The sequence below is a fragment of the Fulmarus glacialis genome, unplaced genomic scaffold, assembly GCF_000690835.1.
Source record: "Fulmarus glacialis isolate BGI_N327 unplaced genomic scaffold, ASM69083v1 scaffold37125, whole genome shotgun sequence".
In the NCBI taxonomy this organism is placed as follows: domain Eukaryota; kingdom Metazoa; phylum Chordata; class Aves; order Procellariiformes; family Procellariidae; genus Fulmarus; species Fulmarus glacialis.
The window spans coordinates 6243-18128 of record NW_009215604.1 but is presented as its reverse complement, the minus strand read 5'-3'; the positions used below and the strand labels follow the sequence as shown (position 1 = coordinate 18128).

The window sequence follows — 11886 nt, the reverse complement described above, 5'->3', positions numbered from 1 at the left end:
TAGTAAGTATCTACAAATTTATGGATTTAACAAGAACAGCTAACTCTTCCTTTTAAGGTAAAAGCTTGGGGAAGATCAGGATGTGAATGACTGTTAGGATACATATTTCAGACAGGACATCTCTGATCTCTGACAGCTATGGATTTCTATTAGATGTGTTCTTAACTTCTAAAGGATCTGATTTCTGGCAATTCTAAATGAGTTGTATTTCCCATCACTCTGCCTCTGACATTTCTATAAAACTTTTAGGTTAGTGTAAAATGTTCTGGTGTCAGAGACTGCTGCTTGTGTAATTAATACTGTAATTTGGGGTCTCTGCCATGTGGTCATCTCTTATTTAAATAATTCATAGCCACTGCGTAGCTGCTTTTCAAAGTATCTTATTATCGTTCACATTTGCTTAATAGTTTTCAGTGCATACTTGTCATTGTGCTTCCTTTTCTCTGCATTCAGTAAATACTTGGATTAAGTTAATGTTGACCTACATATTGATATAGGGCTCAAGACAAGTGGACTTAAGACCTCTGACCCCAAACTGAAATTTGTCAGTGTTCAAAATCTTTGCTCTGCTGTGGCCTGACCTGAAGACATGTAAAAGCCACAGACTTTAAAATCTTTGAAGTTTCTCAGGTGTACTGAATTTCACTAGGGACAGGCTCTTACGCACTTTAGTTTTGACAGTGAAAAGCCATTTTTTGCTAATCTTTTGTTTGCTCTTTGTTGGGATCCACAAAGCAGGTGCACCTTTGCTTCAAGAGTGTGATGTTTACACTGCCCAAAACACATTTGGAGGAATGCTGATAACTGACTGTGAGCAAAAACCTAAAACCAAGCGTGAGTCTAACCTTCTGTTAGAGCATGTGCCTGGTGGAGTCCTTGTCTCCTGTGACAGCCTGTGTGTCTTGAATCTCATAATCTGCAAATACAAGGAGTTGAGTATGGTACCCAGAAGACTTCTGATGACTACATGAGTGACAGAAGGCAAAGCCAACCACCCTTCTCAGCTAAAGTAAGTCTCCTTTGCTGCCCCTGCTTCAGAGAAAGCTTGAAGCAGTTGGTTCAACAAGTGCAGGTAACTGTTCCAGACCTGAGACCATTCCACACAAAGGAAAACAGTTCTCAGAAAAGCAATCAATAATGTTTCAACCCTAGAACACACTATGGAAGACTTAGAACTCAATTTTTTTAACTCTGATCTGCTGAAAGGTAGGGATAGTGCCATATCTGCATCACTGAACTGTCCAAATATCCCTCTGAAGTGATTTGCAGAAGGATTTGGGAATTCTTCACCATTTCTTAAGATGTGGGCTTGGATGTGGGCTTAAACAACAGAGGAACTGAATCTGTATCTCTAACACCCTCTTTGAATGTGTTGACCATTGGGGCAAGAGGGAAAAGAACCGTATGTCTGTCTTATTTTATCTGATGAAGGAGAATATATTGCCTCTCTTTAATCCTTTCTCTCACTTATACTCTATCCAAACTTGCATTTTCTAAACAGAAGGCCAATCAATAAAGTTGCCTTTGCCATATAACTCACTGATTCCTGAATCAATCCCATACACTAAAAATATGTCTTTTAGGAAAAGTAGTCCTTACATAAGCAAGTATCTCCTCTCATAGCACATATACACAATGTGGGAACGAGTCAGAAAGGCTACTTTTGTTTCCTATGCTCTTCATACCTGGCTTTCTAACTCTGAAAAGTGAGCTTTCATTGAAACTTGGTTTGTATAATCCCCCACTTATTTGTGAAAGATTCCATTGCTCCTTCATGCGGTTCACAATTGCAGCCTGTAGATCTGCTGCAGATTTCAGTGACCAGGGCTGGAAGAATAACTGATACCGGTAGCCAGTTACTCTCTTTATGGACCGGCACAGAAAGAAGATGAGATATGATTTGCCAAAGGATTTTGTAGAGGTTAAAAAATGACTGAGAATCACTGATAAAGGGCTCCTGGGTTCCAGCCCAGACTCTGAATATCACTATATCCTCAGTCCCAACTTGTTTTAGACAATTTCTGTCCTAACCCCATTCTTGTGGAGGACTTGGCTTAAGTGAGCCCCTTCAGCTTCCCTTTCCCTCATTAGCAATATTTCCTTTTTTCCATCCTTAACCGATCTGTCTCCTTCCCCATTCCCTTGTTCCAGTCTCTTTGCTGAGTCCATTGCTGTTCCACCTCCATTCCTCATGCAGTCTCAGTACTTTCCATCTTCCATTTCACTCTCTAGCTTGCAATCTCAGCCCCAGATCAAGTCTCTTTTCTGTTTCTCCCCATTCTCCTTCTGTCCCAGTTTACTCCTTTTGTTTTTTCATCCCAGTTCAGCTTTTATCCCCACTACAACAGAATATGTCAGGCTACACCTATACAAGTAAACTACACTGTGTTAGGTGTCCCACAGATGCCTATCCCTGCTCTCAAAATATTTGTGGGCACAGTGTGGCAGTCAGTGCAGGTCAAGGACTATCTCCAACAGCCAGTTTAGATGTAGCAAGCCTGCTTTGAAAGGCAGCTGAGAAGGGAGACGTAGGGATATGGATGTGACCAGTGCCATGTCTATCAACCTCAGAGCCAGAAAGCAGACTCTGGACTATGAAGATGTGTAGTGACCTTTATCCATGGCTCAAATCCACTGAAAGCATAAGAGAATTCCCCGCCAACAAGTTCTAGCATCCAACCCCACAAGGCTAGCCTTACTTCTGCATCTCTGAGGTGGAAGATATCAAGTATTTTGTTGGACTGACATACGCATGCTTGTTAAAGGAGACTGCTCAATAAGGAGAGAGTTACTGGAGTTTTGAAAAAACTTTGTAGAAAATGCACGAATTAATTAAAAAAATATTGTAAATTTAGCACTCCCCTTCCAAGCTTTGGCTTCAAAAGCAGAATTTTTTTAAAGAAGACGTCACCAGATGTTTATTTATCAAGCAGAAAATAATGCATGACCTAAGCCTCATCATTTGAAAAAGGTGAACTATTTTGGTTAAAATTTCTAATAAGCTCAATTTTAAGGTAAGACATGAGGAAAATTTTAGGAATCTGCTTTTGAGAACTGGCTGGCAACTTTAATTAATTATAGGCAGAGCTATCATTGTCCAGGTTTGGTCAGGGAAATTCACTTTACAAAAACTGAGAAACTGGTATTTTATTCTAGCAATGGCAACGAGGACTTATGTGATTGATTCTGCAGAAGTGATAGAGATGTATGTGGACTAGGCAAGACAATAAAGCCTGCGAAATCAAACTGAAGATACTTTTTGAGAATTTATTCCAACACTTCAATTTATAGAAAACTGAGGTAACCCTAACAGGAGCAAAACTCAACTCAATATTGCAGAAGGAATAAGAAAAACCACCAGTGAAATCATATGTGAAAGTACAGCCATATACCGTTCATTCTTTAAATCTGTTCAAATTTGTACATGTTTCCGAAAGAAAGACTGGCTTAGTTTGTTGGCAATCCACAACTGTTTTGAAAGCGCTATTGAAACTTGTGTACTGTAACAGAGTATGACATTACTAAGAAAGACTCAAGACCCCTCCCCTCCCTCTCTGATCTCATTTGAAGCACGAGAACTTCAAATTAGCATTGCTAATGCACAGGCCCCCAATGTACATTGGGTTTCATTTTTGTATGCTCTGAATTAGCTTTCCATACCCTTTTCACTACAGATTTGTAGATGCCAAGGACTCGTAGCCTTGAGCATGCAGTATTAATTAGTACATGTGAACAAAACATAAAGACAACATTTTAAAACGAAATGTGCTTTCTCTTGGACCTTTTACAGTCTGGAGACGATCTGCAGTTTGATCTCAGACAAACTATTTCAGCTTCAGACAAAAACATTTGGAACGTCAAGAGACTACTGAAAGGTCTTAGAACAGCCTTATGAACATGACTGTTATAACTCAGTAAAACCCATTAATGTTTCCCATAACATTGAATCTAAACATGCATCAGCGTGAACCATGATTGATAATTCCAAGTAGCAATACGGCCACGTATTTCCAGATGCTACAGAAACAAATGGTTGTGGTCATTCACAACACAATATTGCACAATGTAGAATACAGTGCCTGTTTTCAATATGTATAAGGAAATTCCAAATGTATGGTGAGACAAAAGCAGATATATTTATTTGAATTTATAAGACATATTAAAGCTACTATCTAATAAAATAAAAACCTGATTACCAGATAAGAAAATCTTTTTGGAAATGCTTTCTCTTTTCAAAACATTGTACAAATTCTCTGCTGACAATCTTATAAAACATATACATGCTGCAAAAATGAAACATACAACAGGAGCAATGAAGAATTACCTCAGCTTTCATCACCACTTGACTGAAACTGTTCTCATGTTCCATTAAGTATAATAATATATTTGGAAAATGTAAATAACCTAATTACATTTTCTTGTTTCAAGCTGCCAGGCACCAGTCATATATCGCAGTCGTATAAAAAGAAGATCCCTTCCCATCTGCAGCCAGCTCCAAAAGGGAACTAACTTAGAACCTGTGATTAATGAAGAAGAAAATCAGAAGGACGGTGTTAGAAAAAATGAGCGTTGGCAAGACACACATTTAAGTAGTCATGAACCTCTGCATTCTCAGCACATTCAGCCCCACAACCTAGACCTTAACATTAATAAAAATTTATATTGTGAAAGTTACTGCTTTATAGTAATTACATTATACCATAGGTGCGAGATTCTAGTACAGTAATTCCATGTATGTCTCAAGATCCATAGTCTTCTTTGTGACAAGGCTTTGTTCAAGTAAATAGGAACCTGAACATCAATAATTAAGCAAATGATTTCTCAGCGACTCTGGAGAAGAGGACCGCCACATTGTCTTACAGCAATAATATGAACATGCCAATCTTCAGGCAAGGTAAGGAACCCACACTATGAAACCAAGCCCTCCTCCATCTCTGCTAACATTTGTGTTAGGTGCAATATACATGTGGAACTGCATTGAAAGAAAACATTTCTTTTCTAGTAAAGTTGGCTTAGGATGTTCTCTACTTGCATCCTTCATCACCGTTGCAGTTCATTATACTTTCTGTTGTTCAGGGGTTGTGTTGAGGAGAAGAGATTCAGATTAAAAAAAGAAAAAAACACGAAAGGGAAAAAAAGAAGGAACTGCATTTGATGGGAGGGAGGAAGTGAACAGAAGCAAGCAGTACCTCTTAAGCTGGCTTTGCTATGAAGAAGTATGTATGGAGCTATACTTTCCAGTAACCCAGTAAGAGAGACCTCCCTGCAGGTCCGAAAGAACATCACATCTTAAGAAGACAGGGTGCCCTAGAGGAGGCCTTAATAGGTGGGCTGAGAATTTTGGAAGGCAAGACACAGTGAAATGGAGTTGAATCAATAAACAATGATGGTCAGACTTCCTGCAGAGTGTTTTACAATTGCAATATTTTTATTAACATGTTACAGCAAGAGGACATGCCAAAGTAGTGCTTTGTCCTAGCAGTATAACTACCTACTTTTGTCTCCAGTGAGAGTGAAGAGTTTCTCTCCCTTGCTACCCTTTCACCTACTCTTCCTGGACCATGCCACGGCAGAAGGCTGGCAAGGACATGAAATTCAAAATTTGTATGGAAAGAAGGCTGTGTGTTATCAAAACTGGGTAAAATATGGGAAGACCCTCTGATATTTTATCCTGGATTGACACATAAGGAATCTTACAAGAATATAAACAATTCCCCTACCTTCAATTTCAGTCCAGTTGACAGCAACTTCTGCTATAGGTATTCTCAAGCGCTGAGCTATATAAAGAAGTTCCACATCAAATGCCCTGAAGAAGAACAGGAAACAGCAAATATAGTCACGTTTATTTCGAGAAGAAAGATGGTGGCACTGTTAATTAAATCCCCAGCCTGATTTAAGGAGGTTGGTGTTCAGTTATGAAGTTGATACCAATGCTCTACAGGTCAGATGCACATGAAAGGGAAATTAATTTCCCTGACTGAACGGCTCAGAACATAGCCAATATACAGACAATACTTCACTGTGTCCTGTTTTTGAAGGTATAGGTCATGCTGTGTTCAGACCACTGCTCACTTTTCATTCTGCCACAATCATGATTTGAACATTTTTAAAGACCAGTCAAATGTGCAGTGTCAATCTACATCTCTAGTAGTTTCATGAAAGGGGACAACTACCTGCTGTGGCTTTATGTCAATCTACATCTCTAGCAGTTTCATCAAAAGGGACAACTGCCTGCTTGTGGTTTTATGCTGATCTGATGGTTTCTCCTTGTACTTTCTAATCAAGGAATAAAGAGTGAATCAAGTAGATTCACTTGATGAAGTGAATCTTCTCACTTGAAGAAGTGAGAAATTATTTATGTTACTGTGCATAACAGAACCTGAACAACAGTTGTACTTTAGCTGGTGACCATTTAATGTACAACACAAAAACCCTCTTGAGAGACCTGTCTTTTTTGCTGGCACGATTTTTGCAGGTTGTGCAGCAAAATGAATTGGGGAAGTAATCCTACTCTAAGTCAGTTGCCCCTCCCTGCCCAGTTTGTCCAAAATATGCTTTAATCCTCTCAGTTCTTTGCACAGATAATGATTTGTGTTTCATTCTTGCAACTGCATGCTCAAGTAGGCCTTCTGGATCTGAGACACTGAGGCTTTTGATATTAGAAAAGTGTTTTGGCAACTACAGCTTGTAATGCTCATGTAGAAATCAGCAAATGAAACTACCAGTAGCTACTATTGACAAGGGTGCATGCAAATCACAATTATGAAGATTTTGGTGATTTTGGTTAAATTTCTTAGATTTATTGATTGCTGGGTCTTTTTTGTCTTTTTTTCCCGCCCTCTTTGTAGTCTTCAAATGCCAGTAGGGGTGTTCTTGTTCCTTAAATGAGTTCTAGTAATTGGAATTTAAGCTAAACAGGTGTCCCCCCCCCCCAAAAAAAAAAAGCTTGTTAAAAATACTACTGTGTATTGGAAAAAACTGTCAATGGCCATCCACATCTGATTTCTACTAGATTCAATACATATTCAAACACAGAGGTTTTTTCCCAGGGAACTAAACCTTGAACATTAAGGAATTGGAAACGTTTTAGCCAAGCTGTTGGTAAGGCTTCCAGTTTGAAGTCAATGGAACAGATGTTCCAAACCAGCTTACATAGGTCTTGAAAATGTGGCTGCGAGGCAGTCAAGCACAGTTCAACACTAGTCTGCATTTTCTCTCAATAACTTCAGAAGTTTAGAAGCTCCTTAAATTCTCATTGCTAAGTCCAAGACAATTTTCTTTTGAAATGAAAAAAAAAAAAAAAAATCTTTTGCCGCTGGAGAAAATGTATGCAATAAAAAAATAACATTATTTGTTCATGCTTCAAGGGTTGCTTGAATTCAAGCTATTGGTAATCCCATTTAACACTACAGAAAGGGTAGAAAGGGACAGACAGGTGATCAAGAGCAGGCAAAAAGACATACTTTAGCAGGTTGCTAGCCAAGTTCAGATGTTATTTCCTCTACTTCAAGCCACCCTCTCCTTTTAAGAAGTGCAGTGCATTTCTGCAAAACTATTAATGAATGCAACAATAGAAGTCTGCTTTGAAATGTGCACTTAGGTATGACACATACATGTAGGTTCCCCTTGAAGTACAGACCACAGCACGCTAGCTTGCTGGTGAAATCATTACCAAACATGCATCACCCTGAACTCGCACTGTATGTGTATGTTCCAGGAGAGCTACTGATATCACTCTGGACAGCATTAAAACATGCAAAGGCAGCATAAACAGAGGTTATCTACAGAGACTAGAGTTATTCTGTATGAAGAATTTAGAACCACTTTGTAAATCTGATTTTGATTAGGACACAGGCCTTTTAATTGTCACAAAAAAAGATACAGGAATAAATGGGGTTTTTTTTCACCTCAGTGAACTGAATCTGCTCCAAGCAGCCTTGCCATTTCACTGCTTTCTTTAAATGAGGGTTGAATATTATTTTATTAATTATGCCATGGTCTCTTCTACTGAAGTTGTATTATTTAATTTTTTGCTGACATTTTACATTTGTAAGCCAAAACCCCCATGTATCCACCTTTGAATGTTTATGAGTCATGTGTATTAAGACTAAATCTAATTTTGTAATACTTACTACTTAACTGACTAAAAATCTTAAGAGACACAGAATAATTGTCTGATGAATTATACTATATGAGCTGCTCTAAAATATTACTACATAAAGTATAAGCCTAGTGAACTAATAGTTATTTGCAACAATTCCTATGGACAACTGATTACTGGAATGTCAGCATATACATCACCGTACAACAACATTAAATAGTTTGGTGAGCTACAGCCCTCAAAGTAAAAGATTAAAAGCACAGGAATTAATCAGGTTGAACACTAATATTGTTACATGTGGTTGCCATTTGTGTAACAGTGAACATACCCTGAAATTAAAAAACCCCTACTCAAAGCTGAAAGGAGAATGACTTCCGTAGCATACTGCTGGGATACCTTTTTTCTTCCCCTGTTCCCTACCACCTTTCAGTACACCTCATGCTCATAGTAGAATAGTTAATTGGAGAATATAGATAGCAGTGTATTCAATACACTAATAGTATTACACCCATTCTGCAGATCACCAGATCCAGATGGTACAGAAGAACCATACAGAAGTTTCCATAGTCAGGATTTAAGTGTGGGTACGTTAGCTGGAGCCTACCCTAGAGGAGATCAAAGCAAGACCAGTGGATGAGTTGGTGAGTGCAATACATGTGTTTTGACATGAAGCCATGCAGTGTATTCAATACACTAATAGTATTACACCCATTCTGCAGATCACCAGATCCAGATGGTACAGAAGAACCATACAGAAGTTTCCATAGTCAGGATTTAAGTGTGGGTACGTTAGCTGGAGCCTACCCTAGAGGAGATCAAAGCAAGACCAGTGGATGAGTTGGTGAGTGCAATACATGTGTTTTGACATGAAGCCATTTGTGACTAGTTAACACGTCTCTTAGAAATAGCAGGGAATTATTCACACTTCACAGAATCCTGCTGCAGAGAGTGAAAGTAGGTGCCGCTGGGGAGGGGGGACACAGCTCAGAATACCTAAGTTTGGCTCCAGCCTGAATGAATTCAGGCTCCAATCTAAGTACCCGAAGTTAGGCACCCGAAAATATATGATGCAAACAACTTCCCTATCTATTTCTAATAGTGGCTCTATTATGTGTTAATTAACACAAACATGAAGTGTAAAATACAGAAAGAGAAAAACCTCTCCATGTGGTTGTGTTCACGCTAAGGAGTCCTTTTGGTTAAGTTACAATGTAAAATGGTGCTGGCTGGCTAAAATTCATTTCAACACCAAATTGGTAGGTGTTTTTAATTGAATTCAACCCTTTTAAACTGAACCCTTAAAATGCTTCAGCTTATAAAATATCTACCCTGCAAAATTATTCTGCATTTTAATATTGCACTAGGACTCTTTTTTTTGCTGGTCCAATATTAAGTGTTTCAAATATCAAAATTAGGCCTTCAGTTATACTGTTTTAACTGGAATTTAGGATTTTTCTACACCCAAGATATGTTGTTGCAGCAAACAAAAATGGGCAGAGAAAACTTTCAATGGTCAAAGAGGTCTAAGAATGAAACAGAATGTCAAGAGGGTTAGACTGCTAGTACTGCTCTAGCTATACTGGGGCTTTTTAATGTCCACATATGTCTGCCAGGAGCAGGATTTTTTACAAGACAAAACAGACATAGTTATAACAGCAAAATATTTTTGACGTTCATAAACAATTCTACTTGTCATGCACAAAACCAGGAAAAAACAATTCATTCCACTGCTCGTGTTGGTCTACAATGCCAAAGAAATGGAAAAAAAATCCCTGTAGCAATACGAATGCTTATTTTTCTGTAATTTTTATATAGAGACTTGCATTTAGAGATTAGTGACAAACTGGAGAAACAAATACTAATTTTTTATGTTGAGCTTTTGAGTTTTAGATGTGAAACAGCATGGCTTGTTCAGTGCATAGGGCAATTTTTATAGACAAAAGTAATAGCAACAATTTGATCTACTCAGTGATCTGCAGAGTTGCGTAATATCATTATAAATTGCCACTTTACAAAAGTATGTCAATCAAACCAGGACTAGAACTACGTTTTGAATTTCCCCTCATTTTATCAATATTCCAGGTAGGACAGTAACCGCTGCTATGTCTAGTTCTCCTAGGTAAGGAAAGACATTTTTTGTCTGGAAGCAAATTTATAATTTTTTCTGTAGTCAGAAGAAATCAATGACCAAATTTAGGATAGGAAAATTCTGCCAGTGAGACCATTTAATTTTCCAGTTTTCCTCCTGTGCATTAAAATTTAACATCAACAGTTACATTTCTCAGGTCAAGACTGTAGATACAGAACTAGGGCTTTTTTTGGAGTCTGAAAGTGAGTAATTCCAACTGTCTCTATTATGTTTTTAAAATATCCCTTTTAATTTTCTTTTAAGTTTTAATTTAAAAAATGTGCTCCATCCATTTCTGAAAAATAGATTAGTGGTGTAATCAGATTCAGAACCTAAAATGCAAAGCATATGCTCTCTGTTCAAAAGGTTGCTCTCATTTCAAACTAATGTCAAAACTTTGCTATTTAAAAAGTAAACTTCAAGAACGTTTGGTTTGTATTCGTATATACACAGCCAGCTCTCCAAAGGACAGTTAAACAAAAAAGTCAATGAGAACACTCACAAAAAACCCCTAGTTTAGGATGTAAGCATTATTTCTTAGTATCAAATATATAAACAGTTTCCAATATATTCCAGTCTATTAATTTTCAAATGCTTTCTAAACTTTAGGGTTAGATTAACAAAATATTCCAGGAAATATCTTGGTCTCTCTTTAAAAAGCGTTACATGATCCTTATAGCCATAATGATAAAACAGTATTTTTCCTTGTATATTTCAGTTTGCTTTTAAGATTTCCTAAATATAAGCATCTATAAATCAGATTCAGCACAGCAAGAAGAAAACTGTGGTCTGTTTTCTAGTATTTTTAACATTAAAGAGGTGCTATTCAATTCAATGTCCACCGGAATAGAAAGAAAAAAAGCAGAAAAAAGTGAAGGTCTAAGCAATTAGTTTTTCATTCTTAATGCAGCTGATACTGGGTTATTTCCTTTTGATTAAACTAATATTGAAACTGTCAAAGATGCACATAAGATCATATAAAGGAAGATCTTGATGTTCTCCCCTTCTTTTTCATATGAAAGGTGAATATGGAAACACAAGAGTCCATTTTATTGGTGGTGCTGGTGAAACACTGAAAACACCATATGCATTTATTTTTGGTGTCTCTGATGGCTATTGAAATACGGAAACTTAGAAGTCCTTCAGCCTCTCCGACCTAGCAACAGGATCGCTATGTTGTTTACATTGACATATCTATTACCAGAGTGTAAGATGTTCAGCTTCCAAGAAACAGACTGTGCTCCTAACACTTGCTCTTTGATTGAGGTATGTTATCAGCCTGCTGAGAGACATAGAAATAAAACCTGTATTATTTCTCGAGTATGTATTGCTATGCCTTTTGGAGCAGTATTGACAATATCCAGCACTTCAGGGCAGTCTCCTACTGCCCAGCGCTAATTCAGCACTGGTGCTTTCTTGTACGCAAAGGCACTACTGGAGTCCTTTATCCGAAGGGAAGAATTCTCTGGGCTTTTTGTCTACAGAAACAACTGGCGTTGCCTATACAGCCCAGAAACTGAGCTGCCTTTGATACAAAATTGCTTCAGTAGTTTTTCTTCTAACTCACTACTTTTGGGATTTACTGAATAATTTATCCTTTTGATGCAGTTGAGGCACCAGCAACCTGACACGTGTTTTTTCCGACATATTACTACGC

The 11886-nt window shown here is 37.8% G+C and overlaps 1 protein-coding gene across 1 annotated transcript in view; it reads right to left on the bottom strand.

Annotated features, from left to right (window-relative positions):
- Window positions 1-4404: 4404 nt before the first annotated feature.
- LOC104077688 (dolichyl-phosphate beta-glucosyltransferase-like) overlaps window positions 4405-11886 on the bottom strand; it is a gene marked incomplete at its 5' end in the record, with an annotated part of 11578 nt that continues 4096 nt past the window's right edge. Inside the window, 2 exons of the mRNA XM_009578998.1 lie at window positions 4405-4517; window positions 5721-5806. Of these exons, the coding sequence (XP_009577293.1) occupies window positions 4405-4517; window positions 5721-5806 (199 nt within the window). The remainder of the gene's footprint in view (window positions 4518-5720; window positions 5807-11886) is intronic.